The sequence below is a fragment of the Spermophilus citellus genome (genome assembly GCF_964194105.1).
Source record: "Spermophilus citellus genome assembly, chromosome: 1".
In the NCBI taxonomy this organism is placed as follows: Eukaryota; Metazoa; Chordata; class Mammalia; order Rodentia; family Sciuridae; genus Spermophilus; species Spermophilus citellus.
In genome coordinates, this window is record NC_138182.1 from 117,785,177 (window position 1) to 117,802,132 (window position 16,956).

Consider the following 16,956-nt stretch of genomic DNA (forward strand, 5'->3'; position numbering starts at 1 on the left):
ATGAAGACCTCTGTCTAGCTATCGTTACGTCCTCTGGGCTAACGGGCTCTGTGTTCTCTCTCTTCGCCTCTCCGGTGACATGTTGGTAGAAACGCCTTTCTTTTCCAATTAGTTGAGGTTCGATGTGGTGTTCTGATAGGTGGTCAACTTGAATCCAACTTCAACTGACCAGAGGACAGGGAACCTTCCATGACCTATTATTTCACTTCCTTCTGTGCACAGGGGCCTCAAACTTGAGAAATAAGGCACCTTGGGGTTCACTGGGGCTCCTTTCCTCTAGCAGCACAAGGCTTAGGAAAAATTGGACAATTTTCAGGTGATGTGTAGCCGACAAAGACCAACCAAAGTCTACTCCGTCCTTTGCTCCCTGGCATCAACTCGGAGGCAGAGGGAAGCATCCCCTAGCAGTGCCCACCCAGGACAGCTTCCCTGCAGTGAGCCCACCACTGGCCTGCTCTGTCTCCCAGGCTCCCGGAAATTGTACTTTATCCTGAAGTTAAACAAGTAACAAGCAGGAAAGGGATGGAAGGTTGGCTGGAGGAGCATTTCCTGAAGCGCAAGGCAGCCTGGATTCGTTTGGGAAAATCCTCCCCCATGTTCCCGTTCAGCCTGGTGAACACCGTGTCCCACGGCCCGACAGCCCTTTCCTTCTCCTTCCTCCAGCCTGCAGCACCTCTGCTGCCCTTTCCTTCCACAAGGTCACTGCATGCTGCACACCCAGTTTCTCCCCACTGGGACTCCCTCTCCTTCCTGTTTCCGTGGAGTCCCGGACATCACCCGAGGCCTGTGTGAATATGTGCTAGGGTGTTTGTTCTTGTATTTTCAAGATTAATTTTCTTGCATGATTAACAAGGGCATTTGACCTACACATTGATTGATATTTCAAAATATTCAAAATACTTGAAAAGCAACAAGGAAGAGAAGAGCACTTGGACAATCCCTGCAGAGGTCATGGGCATTGCTGGCTGGGCATGGAGGGAGGTGAATTCTGCCATGCCGTTGAAGACTCAGGTCAGCAAACTCGGGGCTGGTTCCACAGTGTCACACTGTGAGGGCTGATCTACATGAACACTTCCCATGGATTTTCTCTAAACAACTGGAAAACCCATCATGCATGGCACATGGTGGGTGTCCACTCCTCAGAACCAAATATGAGTCACAACCTAAGAGGGAGAGCAAGAGATTTTTTTCTAAGGTTAGTTCACCTAATTTCCATATGAGTAAATTTGTGGTCACCAGATTTTCCTCTTTATTAAAGATGATGCATTAACTTGGAAATGACAATTACAAAAACCTAAAATCAATTTTGATATTATCAATTGTATACTTGCAACAGGGCACACACCATTCCAGATGATGGCAAAAAGATAAATAAAAATATGTCCCTATATTTCAAATTATATTCAATTGTTTTACCTGATCCTTACAAAGTTCTATGAGGTATTTAAAAAATAATCAGCCCCATGGGAGATGAAAGAGCTGATGTTCAGACAAATCATCACCTCACTTGAGCAACAGGCACTCAGGGACTCAGACCAGGACTTGTGACTTCTGGTCTGATTTTCACTGTGTGTAGACCTTGATATTAACTGGCAGACAATTGTCAAAGGAGAGAGCAGGTAATGCAGGACGCAGCTGCCAGTTTGGACATCCTGATAATGGCCTGGACAAAAGTCCCCCAAGAGCAAGGTGCTGATAAAAGTCATGATTAATTCTTGCCGGATGCCAGGTGAACTGGTCTACTTAGAGCCTGAGGACCAATCTGGAGAGAAAAAAAGACCTTCTGTGGGGTCTTTCTGTGTGTGAGAGATGTGAACATGAAGTGATCTGAACTCAGGCTTCCATATATTGTTTTACGTAAGTAAATATTTTTATTTATGCAATGTAAAATTTTAACAGTGAAAAACACAAAGCACCTGTGTCCTCTAATCTATAAACACTAAGGGAGATTTCAGAAAAGCAGTGCTCAGATAAGCTGACTAGAGACAGTTATGCAGACATTGACTCAGCAGGAAGAGGACAAAGCAGGCCTCTGTGGCCTGGGGGGTGACAGCACAGTCCTGACCCAGACCTGTGGTTGGCGGGCTGCAGTGAGGCGCCACTATGAGGCCTGACCTCGGCCATCAGTCCCAACTCTCACAGGAGTTCCTATGTACCCGGGCCAGGCCACAGTGATGGCAGATAGCTACACGGCCTCCAGAGCTTGACCTGAAACACAGAGTGTTTCCTGAGAAAACTAGGAGCTGAACCAGAGGAAGCTTTGTTCATTGTTTTTTCCATTGAGATTGTGTTGAGGGCAGAACTTCCTAAATCTGACAGACCAGCAAGGTCTTTGCCAAACCCCCCTTGCCTGTTTCACTCAACATTATGGAGACGTGGAACGGTGGGTTCTGACCGGCTGCTATAAACCAGCTGAGAGGAGCAAGGTGAGCCATTCATGCACACACGCCTCTGCGCCAGCCTGACCAGCGCACAGGCTTTCTCCTGTTCCTTTCATCAGCCCTTTAGGCTCATTTGGTTTTTATTCAGTTTTACTTATCATGTAACAAAAACCAGGATCTTCATTTTGTTCTGCTTCCCAAGCACATAGGCATTTTCCTGAATTAGAATATGTTGTCAATAAATATCAGGGTAATGAATGAGTGGAAGCCACTGCATTTAGAAGGTGTGGCACTCTATGTATACATCTCAAGTTAATAAATTATTATTATTATTATTATTATTATTATTATTATTATTTTACTTTTTCCAGGCCATCTTGGGTTTGAAAGACAGCATGGAAACTGAAGCTCAATTAAATTAAATGTGCTTCACCAGCTCACATGGAATTGTATGTTGAGGGGGGCTGGAGTCGTGGCTCAGTGGTAGAGCACTTGCCTGGCATGTGTGAGGCCCTGGGTTTGAGTCTCAACACTCCATATAAATAAATAAAAGATCCACTGACAACTAAAATATATTTTAAAAAAGAAAAGAACTGTATGCTGAGCTAAAAGCTAAGAACTGTAGTTACCTCTGTCCAACTTCACTAGTTCTTAAGTGACTTCAGATGAAGGGACACCACTAGCTTCTGCCAGGTTCCTCCCAGGGGGTGCTTCAGACAGGTGGTGGGGGCTATAGGGGGTATGGGCTCCTATAGCTCCTATAGGTGCAAGCAGGAGGCTTCTCTGAACACAGGTAAGATGGGCCGAGGCCTTGGCTTCTGAACAGCTGATGGGGCTCTAGAGACAGCGGCTTTCCCTTCTCCCAGGCAAGCTACGGAATCTCCTCATAGGGAGAAAAGGTAGCTCACTCTGACCCAAGACGGGGTTGATTGCAAGTAATGGTTCTCATTTGAAAATAACGCACACTGAGTGTTTCTAAGAAATCAGCTATGACATGTGCCATGAAGGTACCGAGTGCTCTCAGCCTGAAGATGGAGAGTGTCAGACTGTGTCCATGAGGCTGTGGATATGAAGTACGCACCCACGCCACCCTTTTCTCTTACAAGCACAATGAAACTGTCAAACCATGGGGATGTGGAGACCTCCCTCGTGTCACAATGGCCACTTGGAGCACCGTGATGTGCTGAAGCCTGAGTGATTCAGTGTGGGTGCAGCCAACAATGCTCAGTCTCCTGGCTTTCTTATTGGAAATAATGCCAAGAGGAGTTTTTAATAGAACAAGCTGCCACTCACCTGATTATCTCCATATTAAAATTTCCTAGTGAAATTTATGCTCACTGTCTTTCAGGTTTTTATACTGAAAAACCTGACTCAGTGCCCACTCCTACCAGCAATCTTTGCAGGTCCCCCCTTGGTCCCCAATGTTGACACAGTCCTGCTCTCACTGGGGCTCAAGCTGGCCAGACTGCAGGACCCACTTCTGCTTCAGCCTCTCCACCCTGCACCTGGGCCTCTGCAGCAGAGGAACAAGCACCGCTGCTTCCCAGCGTCTTGCTGAGCAAACTCCTAGTGCTCCTGCTCTGGGGAGGAACAGCCTCAGGAGCCAGCCTGTGCCACCCTCCACTGATGGCCTCACAGGGCACATGATGGAGAGGACAGGAGGTGGCACCAGGCCAGTAGTGGTAGACAGTGCTGGGGGAGAGTCCAGGGTTGTGTCCATGACTCCCCCGGAGGGGCTGAGGAGACCACCCAGCAGCAAAGGAGGCCCACACCCCTCACTCCCCCAAGATGTGATGCTTAGAGACTAACTCTGGAGACTGAGGTCAGCCCAGCAGTGAATCATCAGACTGAATGAGTCCTCTGTAACTGCTGTCCATGCCCAGGGTGAGGAGCTGGACTGCACCTCTGAGCACCCACACACTCAGGAAGCCTGTTGGAGAGAGCAGTGTGGTGCGCTGCTAGGACCAGACAGGTACCATGTGAGGACGCTGGATTCAGCTCACACAGGTGGCCACTTCCCTTCAAGGATTTTCCAAATGCTGTTTAAGGAGGGAAACCCGTCTCCTCCCCATTTGAGGATATTTGTGCTTAGGAAAATACAGTAGGAAAAGGCAATTAGGTCAAAACATATGCTAATTTAATTCATAGTTTTAGTTTTGTAAATCATTGACAGGATTTCTCTAGTAGCATTTCAATTTACTCCACAAAGTTTTAAATTAGATTCACACTTCATGCAACTTTTTTTCAAAATGCCTGTGTTGCTTTTCCTTCTGTCAGTTGTAAGTAGTAGTCTTGGTCTCAGGGGTTCTTGCTTAGAGTGAACTCTGCCAGCTCCTCCCGACACACTTTGCTGAAAATCTCCTTCAACGCTCAGGTCCCCCAAAGCAAATTGGATCTCACAGTATGTAATGGTGGGGACACTGGTGAAGGGCTGGGAGCAGGCCCAGAGGACAGGCACCCTGTTCCCTTGGAGATAAGAAGCTCTCCTTCCTTGGTGACAGAGGCTTAATGTCAGATTTCTGAGCTAGGAGTTTGCAGGATCTTTCTCAAGGGGCGTTGGGTGAGAACAGTGTGTGTGTGTCCTACCTCCACATGAAGCCAGGCACCTGAAGACAGGTGCCTGAGGACTGGGGATTTCCCAGGAGTTAGGAAGAATTTTCAGTTTCTTAAAAAATTGACTTCTTTTAGTTACTTTATTAATTATTGACTATGTTTGAAGGAAAATTTTTTCCTGAATGTGATTATAGCTTTATCCCTTGTAGTCATTTAACCTCTATTTAAACTTAACTGAAGCATGGAGGATCCTTGCCCCTTGGGCATAGTTAAGAGGAGGAGCAGAGAGCAGGGAAGATGGAGGCCAGATCCCTAAGCCTTGACTCAGCTCTGCAGCTTCCCCTGTCTGAGCTGAGAGGTGGTGATGCCTGAGTCACGACCTTGTCGCTGGGTTACAAGTGGCCTCGTCAAAACCTGGGACACTGAGGACTGCATAGGTGCAGGCCAATTTATTATTAGCATCTTGTCTTGCTTTTATTTAAAAACTGAGAGAATTATTTATTGGAATGTTAGTTTCCTATGGATATTATGCTGTCACAAACCCAGCTTAACATGTTACAGTCCAGGAGGTCAGAATCCCAAAGGTGGCCACACTAGCTAAACTCCTCATGCTGGGGGAGCTGTGGTTCCCTCATGGGAACCCATTTCTGTTTGGTTTTTGAATGGCCGGCCCTGGTTTGTTGGACCCCCAGAGCTGGCCCCTGCCTAGGACTTCCTGAACAGCCCCCTCTACTTCAAATCCATGGACTGGATCAGTCTGGGTGCAGCTTCCAACAGCACAGCACCCCTTCCTGCTTCCTGCCTCCCTCCTTCCTTCAAAGCCTTTTTGATTGCACTGAGTCTAGAATGTTCTCATCCCAGATCCATGAGTTAATCACCTCTGCAAGGTCTCTGTCATATACAAAAGTGTGTCCTTTGGTTTCAGGGACTAGCTATGTATGGAATTATAGGAGGAGGACTCTTCTGCACACAACTGGTCTTAACACTTGCTAAGCCTATTACAGCTTCACTAAACTCATTAAGGAGGAACATTAATCATAAGTCTCATGGCATTTTTTAAAGATACAATTGTTTCTGGTAATAGGAGGGAGATGAAAACTTGCTGTTAAAAAAATCATGCATAACAATAACGATCTTCTTTTTTATCTATTATACAGGAGGAATTCTAACTTTAACCTTTTCCCCCACAATACAATCTCTGGATGTTTAATAACATTGGGGGCTGCAGTTCTCTTTAACACAATAACTGGGACCTGCCTGCAGGAAGAGCTGTCTTAGCAAGTTCAGGTGCAGAAAACAAAGGAAGGGGTGAGTTCTTCTTGTGTAGTCAAGAAGGTGGTCATCTAGGGACTATGTGAGCAGGTGTCTGGATTTTAAGGCTCAGGGAGTAATTGTCCCAAATTTATACACATTAACCTCAGAGATTTAGGAGTAAATTTGTATTAGTGTTTGACCTTCAAAGACTTGTTTTATTTGTCCCCTTCCCACTCTCCCTTGTTTTGGGTTAGCATTCACATATCAGAGACAACTTCTGGAATTTAGTTTTTTGGGGATTGGCATATTTCACTTAGAATGTTAATCTCCAGTTTCATCCATTTACTGGCAAATGCCATATTTCATTCTTCTTTAATTTGTTTCCTAGAACTAAGTCTCTTTAGAGAACATGGAGGGATCCTATTTTATGACAACATTTTTTTGGAGCAAAGACAAGCGCAAAGGCCTGGTATTTGTTTTCTTGTTTGTCTGTCTTGAGTTTCATGGTGCTAGGGATGGAGACAGGGCCTCTGCACACTAGGCAAGTGTCCAACCTCAAACTGAACAGGCTCAGGCCTGGCATTTGTTGAAAATGTGTTTGCTATTAGCACGTTTTCAAAAACCAAACTTAAAAATATTTAAAAGAAATTATCCAAGAAATGGATTAACTTAAAAATCAAAAATACATGATTTGCATTACATTAGTGTGTGTTTATAAACCATCCATTTAATGATTTAACAAGTATTTACAACACACCAGTCATTCTTCTAGATGGTGAGAGTGGTTAAAAAAAATAGGCACCAATCCTCATCCACATGGGGCTCACTTTCCAGAACCAAGAGTCCAACACAAGAAAAATGAACCTGAAGTCTGTCCCATGGTGCTAAGAATCATGAAGAAATACAAAGTCCTCGAGTGGGACCAGAGCCACCTGCTGAGAAGGTGGCCTTTGCACCATTCCCTGACGCACATGTGGAGATGGCCAGCTTAGACATGCAGAAGGGCTCAGGCAAGGGGAGCTGGGACAGGGCTCCTGGGCTGGGACCCTAGAGTGGGGACAGAGGACCAGCAAGATGACCTCCTCAGCCCCATGACCAGCACATTGCAGTGGACAAGAGAGGACTTCAAGGTAAGAGTCAAAACACGATGGCCCCTGAGCACAGGCTTCAGCAGAGAGTGACCTGGGGTGAATATATCCCCCAAGGTCACTTTGGTTGCTGTGTTGGAGGGGGACTCAGGGTGAGCAGAGAGGATGTGAGAAAGCTCCTGGACAACCCAGGTTAAAGATCATGCGTTGGCCCAGCCTACTAGCTGTGCATGGAGAGATAAATGTGGATTCTTCACTTGAACTAGTTTATGCATTTGGATTGTTTCATTTATGTGGCAAAGAGAGATAAAAATCTCTCCCCACTTTTTATGGATTAGCTTTATTAATTTTTTGGAGTAAAAAGTAGAACATCTCTTTCCTGTCAGTGGGTTTTAACAAAAACATATTGTAGACAACATTTATTTTCAATTGTCCTTTGGGAATGGTATGTAATTTTCTTTTTTATTCCTTTAGTACTAGAGATTGAACTCAGCCATATCCCCACCCCTATTTTGTATTTTATTAGAGGCAGGGTCTCACTGAGCTGCTTAGCACCTTGCCATTGCTGAGGCTGGCTTTGAACTTGTGATTTTCCTGTCTCAGCCTCCCACCACTCAGATTACAGGCATGCACCACCACACCAGGCTCTGGAATGTAATTTAAATTAACAGATCAGGATTCTAAGACAAGCCTTGACCATATGGTCCTTCTGGGAGGCCTGACAAAAAAGACAGCAGCCGTGACTACTTACAGAGTAATTTGAACAAATGGATCAGAGAAAGACTTGTAGAATCAGTCTAGTTAATTTCAGAATCCATTTTTAGCAGTAGAGTCTATTGAGCAGGCTTTATTGAGCCTATGGGTCATGTCTCATGGACAGCAGATAGATGAGAATTTCAGACAGTGATTTTGTCCTTGTTTAAGTAAATCACAGACTCACAATAATGCAGAGTGAGCAGAACAGACGTGACGAATCTCTACTCCAGGGCGAGAGATCTCTACCCTCGCCATCCCTCTGCACACAGCAACGTGACCACAGGCAGTGCCAGGAGGGCCACTTGCCAACGAGAAACAGGGTCACCTCTGCGGCTGCTCTGGGATGAGTTTGCTGGTTTGTTTTTCTCCAGCTCCTGCCCTGGAAAATCCCTCCACGCCAGCCCCTGTGCAGAGTGGTGTCCCCATCCTGACCTGGCTCTTCCCACCCTTCCTCCTGATCCTGAGGTGTCCCTGATCCCCTGAGCTGCCACTGGCAATGTCAACAGGAAACAGAACTTCTACCTCTGACTTTGTTCTCTTGGGGCTTCTGGTGAGCACAGAGGCCACGGGGATTGTTTTCACGGTCATTTTTGCCATTTTCGTGGTGGCTGTCACTGCAAATGTGGTCATGATAGTCTTGATTCAAGTGGACTCCCGCCTCCACACCCCCATGTACTTTCTGCTCAGCCAGCTCTCCATCATGGACACCCTTTTCATCTGTACCACTGTCCCAAAGCTCCTGGTGGACATGGTTTCTACAGAGAGGACCATTTCCTTTGTGGCCTGTGGCATCCAGATCTTCCTGTACTTGACCATGATTGGTTCAGAGTTCTTCCTGCTGGGCCTCATGGCCTATGACCGTTATGTGGCTGTCTGCAACCCCCTTAGGTACCCAGTTCTCATGAACCGCAAGATGTGTCTTCTGCTGGCTGCTGGTGCCTGGTTTGGGGGCTCACTTGATGGCTTTCTGCTCACGCCCATCACCATGAATGTCCCTTATTGTGGCCCCCACCAGATCAACCATTTTTTCTGTGAGATCCCTGCCGTTCTCAAACTGGCCTGTGCTGACACGTCCTTGTATGAGACCCTGATGTACCTCTGCTGCGTCCTCATGCTGCTCATCCCCATCTCTATCATCTCCACTTCCTATGCGCTCATCTTGCTCACCGTCCACCGCATGCGCTCTACTGAGGGCCGCAAAAAGGCCTTCACCACGTGTTCATCCCACCTGACTGTGGTCAGCATTTTCTATGGGGCTGCCTTCTACACGTATGTGCTGCCCCGGTCATTCCACACACCTGAACAGGACAAGGTAGTGTCTGCCTTCTATACCATTGTCACACCCATGCTTAACCCTCTCATCTACAGTCTCAGAAACAGGGATGTCCTGGGGGCATTGGAGAGGGTGTTTTCCCACTGCTCCCCTGCTCAGAAAGTAGCCACAGGTGAGGCGTAGAGACTCAGTAACACGAGGACAGGTCCTCCAGAGGTCACTCTCCATGTGCCCAGTTTCATCAGACTACTTTTCAGCCATCAAAGTCTACTTAACAATTAAGAAGAGTCCTCTCCAGAACAAATACCATCCAACAAAGCCCCTCATAGCCTGATTAGAGCTGAGCCTCATTGTCAGAAATTTCCTCGAAGACCTCTGCTGATGCCCAACCCCAGCAGGACAACAAGCTGGTCTGTCCAGAGGAAACTGCCCTCCCATTCCATCCTACATTGTGTTGGTTAAAGGGGACGTTGAAAGCGCTTTCAACCAGCTTATGTTCCAGGCTACGTCGTCTTACACCTTGGGACTTGGAATCTAAGAAGACACTAAAATTTCATAGAGTAGAGAAGTTTCTGCCAAGCTAATCCCAGACAAGGGAGAGAGTGCCTCTTGCTCCACACACAAATTAACCACACTCAAACTTCTGTGATACTTTAATACAAAGAATAGAACAACCACAACAAAAAAGAATAGAACAAAAGCAAGAACAAAACCCAACTAATAAACAAGCCCTGAGTAGGAATGACTGGAGCAGGGCCTCTGGACCCCACTAATGAACATCTACTCCTGCAGCAAAAGCAGAGAATTAACACAAAGTCTGTAGATATCACACCTTTAAAAGGTCTCAGTCTATAACAATCTAGGACATTTTGGCAAGAGAAGACTATGCCTTAAAAAGTCCCAAACATGGGGATCCAACATGGCCACCGGCGAGGAAGCAGCGATTCCAATGTCTCCACATTAACGGGATCAGAAAGACCCATTGGAACAGCGGCAGTCTACCTACTGAGGAACTTCTAGCAAAATTCCGTTAAGAGGGGACCTGCCGGGAATTGGTAGGTTTATTAGAAGTGTCAGTTTGTCCCAGACAAGTGGATCTTGGCCGGCCACTCGGGCACGGAGTTCCAGTCCCGCAGCCACCAGCCGCTTCTGCAAGCGGCCGGCGGCCCAGAGCAGCGCGGCCCGCCCGAACCCGCAGACGGCACCCACCATCCCGCCGTCCCGGGGAAGCCCTGCTCTCGCTCTGCGAACGGCCACCATGCCTGCCAGGCTCGTAGCCACGCAGCCGCAGCTGCCCGGCCCTACAGGCGGCCCCCCGGCGGGTGCAGAGGTACAACCCCGCGGCCACCAGCCGCTTCAGAAAGCGGCCGGCGGCCCCGAGCGGCGCAACCTGCCCAAACCCGCAGATGGCACCTGCCATCCCACCGTCCCGGGAGGCCCCGCTCTCGCTCAGCGAACGGCCACCCCGCCCACCCGGATCTTAGCCACGCGGCCACAGCTGCCCGGCTCTACAGGCAGCCCCCAGCGGCCTGGCCCAGCGAGAAGTGTCCCCGCCTGGCACAGCAGACAGCCCGTGCCCACCCGGCTCTACTAACAGCCCCGCCCACCCGGCGAACGGCTCCCCCCCTGAGACAGCGTGAAGGGAATCTAACCAACCCTTTACAAAATAGCGAACTGGGAACTAAAACCAGAGATTGTGTCAGACCAGAGACAAGCCAGTTCCACCCCTCCCTTTGGACACTCCGGCAAGGAGCCAGGGGCCCGCCATAGCAGAGAAGGGAAGTCACCAAAGTTCGGCCAAAGAGATTCCTTCCCAGCGGAATCTACTTTAGCAGGTGTGTGACTCCCACCCACACCAGATACAAACAACTGGGAAACTTCAAAATCTCTCCGTGGATGTGACCATAAGGGCCAAAGGACTCTCGACCCCCAACTCCCCCTACTGCCAGTGACGAGGGCGTGACTGTAGGGGCAGAGGGAAGCAGAGAAGACTCCCCACCCCCAAATCCCCCAACCACGAACTGAGAGGGTGTGACGGTAGGGGCGGAGGGAAACAGAGGACACTCCAGACCCCCAACTCCTCCTACCGCCAGCAGTGTGGTTGTGACTGTAGGGGCTGAGGGAAGTACAGGGGATCCTCAACCCCCAACTCCTATTACCACCAGCAGCGACACCAATGGTCTTAGCTGCCAGATTCTGAAGGTGTGCCCACCAAAGGGGTCCGGAAAAATTAAACAATTGACTCCCAGACCACAGCTCCACAGCACTGGGGCTTAGATGAATGACAGCGAGAGTGCTTAGTAGTTAGGGAAATAGAGCACTCGGTGGGGCTGAAAGTGTAACCAAATCCTTGGGGAACTGCCTCCGGTGAGCAGGACCTGGCTGGCTGGCAGGAGGAAGGGGAGGAGGGGCCGTAGAAGTGAAACGGCTCTGGACCAACAGGATTGAGAGACTCCCAGGAACTGCCTTACAGGGATTGCTGTTGACACATTGAGGGCAAAACTCAGCCCGGAGGGCACAGCTTTGCATACGGGAAGAGAAGAAAATGGATCTCTAAGACCTAATTTTATTTCCAATTTCATTTTAATTTTTTCTCTCCCTTTTCCCTCTCTCTCTCCCCTTCCAAGTTTTACTGCTCTTTCCATTCTCCTCTATGCTATCTATCTCCCTCTCCTTCTTTCTTTTCAAGAGCACCTACCTTCCCCTTCCCCCCAACTTTCATCCCAAGCATTACGTCCTCCATTTCGCGTAACTGTCTAAATACAAATAGGTGTGCATACTCCCCCCGTGCCTGCAAAGTAGCCGGACCTGCAACCCACCAGCAGGTCAGGCCCAGCAACCTGGGAGTGGCAGAGCCGCCCCACATGCCTGCAGGTAGGCGCACCTGCTACCAACCAGCAGAACAGGCCCAGCGGCCTGCCGATGTGGTAGGCACAGTGCCCCAATTGGAGGAGGAGCAGAGCCCCTGCCCGCGCCTGCGCAGGAGACTTTGCAACTATACAAGAGTAATACAAATATATAGGGGGAAAATTCAATAACACAACAGTCTCAGTAAGCAGAAAGAAAAGCGAACAGTATGAAGAGACAAGGAAAGAAAGGACCACAAGCAATGCAGGTTAACTCAACGTTAGAAGAGGTAATATCTGCAGCAGATGGAATGTCAGATAAAGAATTCAGGAGATACATGCTTCAGATGATCTGGAGTCTCAAGGAAGACATTAGACAGCAAAATCAGACAATGAAAGATCTCTTCAACAATGAAATACATAAACAAATCCAGGAAGCAAAAGATCAACTGTACAGGGAGATAGAGGTTATAAAAAACAAACAAACAGAAATCCTAGAAATGCAGGAAGCAATAAACCAACTTAAAAACTCAATTGAGAATACTACCAGCAGAGTAGAACACTTAGAAGATAGAACATCAGACAATGAAGACAAAGTATTTCAACTTGAAAAGAACATAGACAGCTCAGCAAGACTGTTAAGAAACCAGGAGCAGAACATCCAAGAAATATGGGATAACATTAAAAGACCAAACTTAAGAGTCATTGGGATACAGGAAGGCACAGAGCTCCAAACCAAAGGAATGAGCAATCTATTCAATGAAATAATTCGAGAAAACTTCCCACACTTGAAGAACGAGACACAATCCCAAATCCTAGATGCCTACATGACGCCGAATGTGCATAATCATAAGAGATCCACACCTAGACACATTATAATGAAGATGTCCAACATACAGAATAAGGAGAGAATTTTAAAAGCTACAAGACAAAGGAAGCAGATTACATTTAGGGGTAAACCAATCAGGATAACAGCTGATCTCTCAACACAGACTTTGAAAGCTAGAAGATCCTGGAATAACATATTTCAAACACTGAAAGAAAATGGGTTCCAACCAAGAATTGTGTATCCAGCAAAAGTAAGCTTCAAGATGGAAGATGAAATTAAAACCTTCCACGATAAACAAAAGTTAAAAGAATTTGCAGCTAGAAAACCATCTCTCCAAAAAATCCTCAGCAAAACATTACAGGAAGAGGAAATGAAAAACAACAATGAAAACCAACAGTGGGAGGTAGGACAGCAAAGGGGGAGAAATAATCAAAGAGGAAAACAAACCATATTCAGTAACATAAATAAACAAATATGGCTGGAAGGATAACCCATATCTCAATAATAACCCTAAATGTTAATGGCTTAAACTCACCAATTACGAGACACAGGCTAGTAGAATGGATCACAAAACATGACCAACAATATGCTGCCTACAGGAGATGCATTTGATAGGAAAAGACATACATAGACTGAAGGTGAAAGGTTGGGAAAAATCATATCACTCATATAAACTTCAGAAACAAGCAGGAGTGTCCATACTCATATCAAATAAAATAGATTTCAAGCCAAACTTAATCAAAAGGGATAAAGAGGGACACTACATACTGCTCAAGGAAACCGTACACCAACAAGACATAACAATCATAAATATATATGCCCCAAATAATGGTGCAGCTATGTTCATCAAACTCTTCTCAAGTTCAAGAGTCTAATAGACCACCATACAATAATCATGGGAGACTTCAACACACCTCTCTCACCACTGGACAGATCTTCCAAACAAAAGTTGAATAAGGAAACTATAGAACTCAATAACACAATTAACAACCTAGACTTAATTGACATATATAGAATATACCACGCAACATCAAGCAGTTACACTTTTTTCTCAGCAGCACATGGATCCTTCTCAAAAATAGATCATATATTATGTCACAGGGCAACTCATAGACAATATAAAGGAGTAGAGATAATACCATGCATCCTATCTGAACATAATGGAATGAAACTCAAAATCAACGATAAAAGAAGGAAGGAAAAATCATGCATCACTTGGAGAATGAACAATAGGTTACTGAATGATCAATGGGTTATAGAAGACATTAAGGAGGAAATTAAAAAATTCTTAGAGATAAATGAAAACACAGACACAACATATCAGAATCTATGGGAAACATTGAAAGCAGTTCTAAGAGGAAAATTTATTGCATGGAGTTCATTCCTTAAAAAAAAGAAAAAACCAACAAATAAATGATCTCATACTTCATCTCAAAATCCTAGAAAAAGAAGAGCAAAATAACAGCAAAAGAAGCAGAAGGCAAGAAATAATTAAAATCAGAGCTGAAATTAATGAAATCGAAACAAAAGAAACAATTGAAAACATTGATAAAACTAAAAGTTGGTTCTTTGAAAAAATAAATAAGATCGACAGACCCTTAGCCATGCTAAAGAAGAGAAGAAGAGAGAGAACTCAAATTACTAGCATACAGGATGAAAAAGGCAATATCACAACAGACACTTCAGAAATACAGAAGATAATCAGAAATTATTTTGAATCCATATACTCCAATAAAATAGAAGATAGTGAAGGCATCGATAAATTTCTTAAGTCATATGATCTGCCCAGATTGAGACAGGAGGATATAGACAACCTAAACAGACCAATATCAATTGAGGAAATAGAAGAAACCATCAAAAGATTACCAACTAAGAAAAGCCCAGGACCGGATGGGTATACAGCAGAGATTTACAAAACCTTTAAAGAGGAACTAATACCAATACTTTTCAAGCTATTTCAGGAAACAGAAAAAGAGGGAGAACTTCCAAATTCATTCTACGAGGCCAACATCACCCTGATTCCTAAACCAGACAAAGACACTTCAAAGAAAGAAAACTACAGACCTATATCTCTAATGAACCTAGACACAAAAATCCTAAATAAAATTCTGGCGAATCGGATACAAAATCCTATCAAAAAAATTGTACACCATGATCAAGTAGGATTCATCCCTGGGATGCAAGGCTGGTTCAATATATGGAAATCAATAAATGTTATTCACCACATCAATAGACTTAAAAATAAGAACCATATGATCATCTCAATAGATGCAGAAAAAGCATTCAACAAAGTACAGCATCCCTTTTTGTTCAAAACTCTCGAAAAAATAGGGATAACAGGAACATACCTCAACATTGTGAAAGCAATCTACGCTAAGCCCCAGGCTAGCATCATTCTGAATGGAGAAAAACTGAAGGCATTCCCTCTAAAATCTGGAACAAGACAGGGATGCCCTCTCTCACCACTTCTGTTCAACATAGTTCTCGAAACACTGGCCAGAGCAATTAGAGAGACGAAAGAAATTAAAGGCATAAAAATAGGAAAAGAGGAACTTAAATTATCACTATTTGCAGATGACATGATTCTATACCTAGCAGACCCAAAAGGGTCTACAAAGAAACTACTAGAACTAATAAATGAATTCAGCAAAGTGGCAGGATATAAAATCAACACGCATAAATCAAAGGCATTTCTGTATATCAGCGACAAAACGTCTGAAATGGAAATGAGCAAAAACACTCCATTCACAATATCCTCAAAAAAAATAAAATACTTGGGAATCAACCTAACAAAAGAGGTGAAAGATTTACACAATGAAAACTACAGAACCCTAAAGAGAGAAGTAGAAGAAGATCTTAGAAGATGGAAAAATATACCCTGTTCATGGATAGGCAGAACTAACATCATCAAAATGGCGATATTACCAAAAGTTCTCTATAGGTTTAATGCAATGCCAATCAAAATCCCAAGGGCATTTCTTGGAGAAATAGATAAAGCAATCATGAAATTCATATGGAAAAATAAAAGACCCAGAATAGCAAAAGCAATTCTAAGCAGAAAGTGTGAATCAGGCGGTATAGCGATACCAGATTTCAAACTATATTACAGAGCAATAGTGACAAAAACAGCATGGTACTGGTACCAAAACAGGCGGGTGGACCAATGGTATAAAATAGAGGACACAGAGACTAATCCACAAAGTTACAACTATCTTATATTTGATAAAGGGGATATAAACATGCAATGGAGGAAGGATAGCATCTTCAACAAATGGTGTTGGGAAAACTGGAAATCCATATGCAACAAAATGAAACTGAATCCCTTTCTCTCACCATGCACAAAAGTTAACTCAAAATGGATCAAGGAGCTTGATATCAAATCAGAAACTCTGCGTCTGATAGAAGAAAAAGTTGGCTCCGATCTACAGATTGTGGGATCGGGCTCCAAATTCCTTAATAGGACACCCATAGCACAAGAGTTAACAACTAGAATCAACAAATGGGACTTAATTAAACTAAAAAGTTTTTTCTCAGCAAAAGAAACAATAAGAGAGGTAAATAGGGAGCCTACATCCTGGGAACAAATTTTTACTCCTCACACTTCAGATAGAGGCCTAATATCCAGAGTATACAAAGAACTCAAAAAATTAGACAATAAGATAACAAATAACCCAATCAACAAATGGGCCAAGGACCTGAACAGACACTTCTCAGAGGAGGACATACAATCAATCAACAAGTACATGAAAAAATGCTCACCATCTCTAGCAGTCAGAGAAATGCAAATCAAAACCACCCTAAAGGGGCTGGGGATGTGGCTCAAGCGGTAGCGCGCTCGCCTGGCATGTGTGCGGCCCGGGTTCGATCCTCAGCACCACATACCAACAAAGATGTGTCCGCCGAGAACTAAAAAATAAAATATTAGAGATTCTCTCTCTCTCTCTCTCTCTCTCTCTCTCTCTCTCTCTCTCTCTCT

The 16,956-nt window shown here is 45.1% G+C and overlaps 2 protein-coding genes across 2 annotated transcripts in view; both read left to right on the forward strand.

Annotated features, from left to right (window-relative positions):
- The window catches only part of LOC308655607 (uncharacterized protein), an 801,622-nt gene that overhangs the window by 34,780 nt on the left and 749,886 nt on the right, over positions 1–16,956 (forward strand). The gene's annotated exons all lie outside the window — the stretch shown is intronic.
- LOC308655681 (olfactory receptor 2T11) lies at positions 8,529–9,488 on the forward strand (the record flags this gene model as incomplete). The annotated part of the gene is made up of 1 exon (XM_081305790.1): positions 8,529–9,488. One exon carries the CDS (start codon positions 8,529–8,531, stop codon positions 9,486–9,488), a length of 960 nt encoding a protein of 319 aa, XP_081161916.1.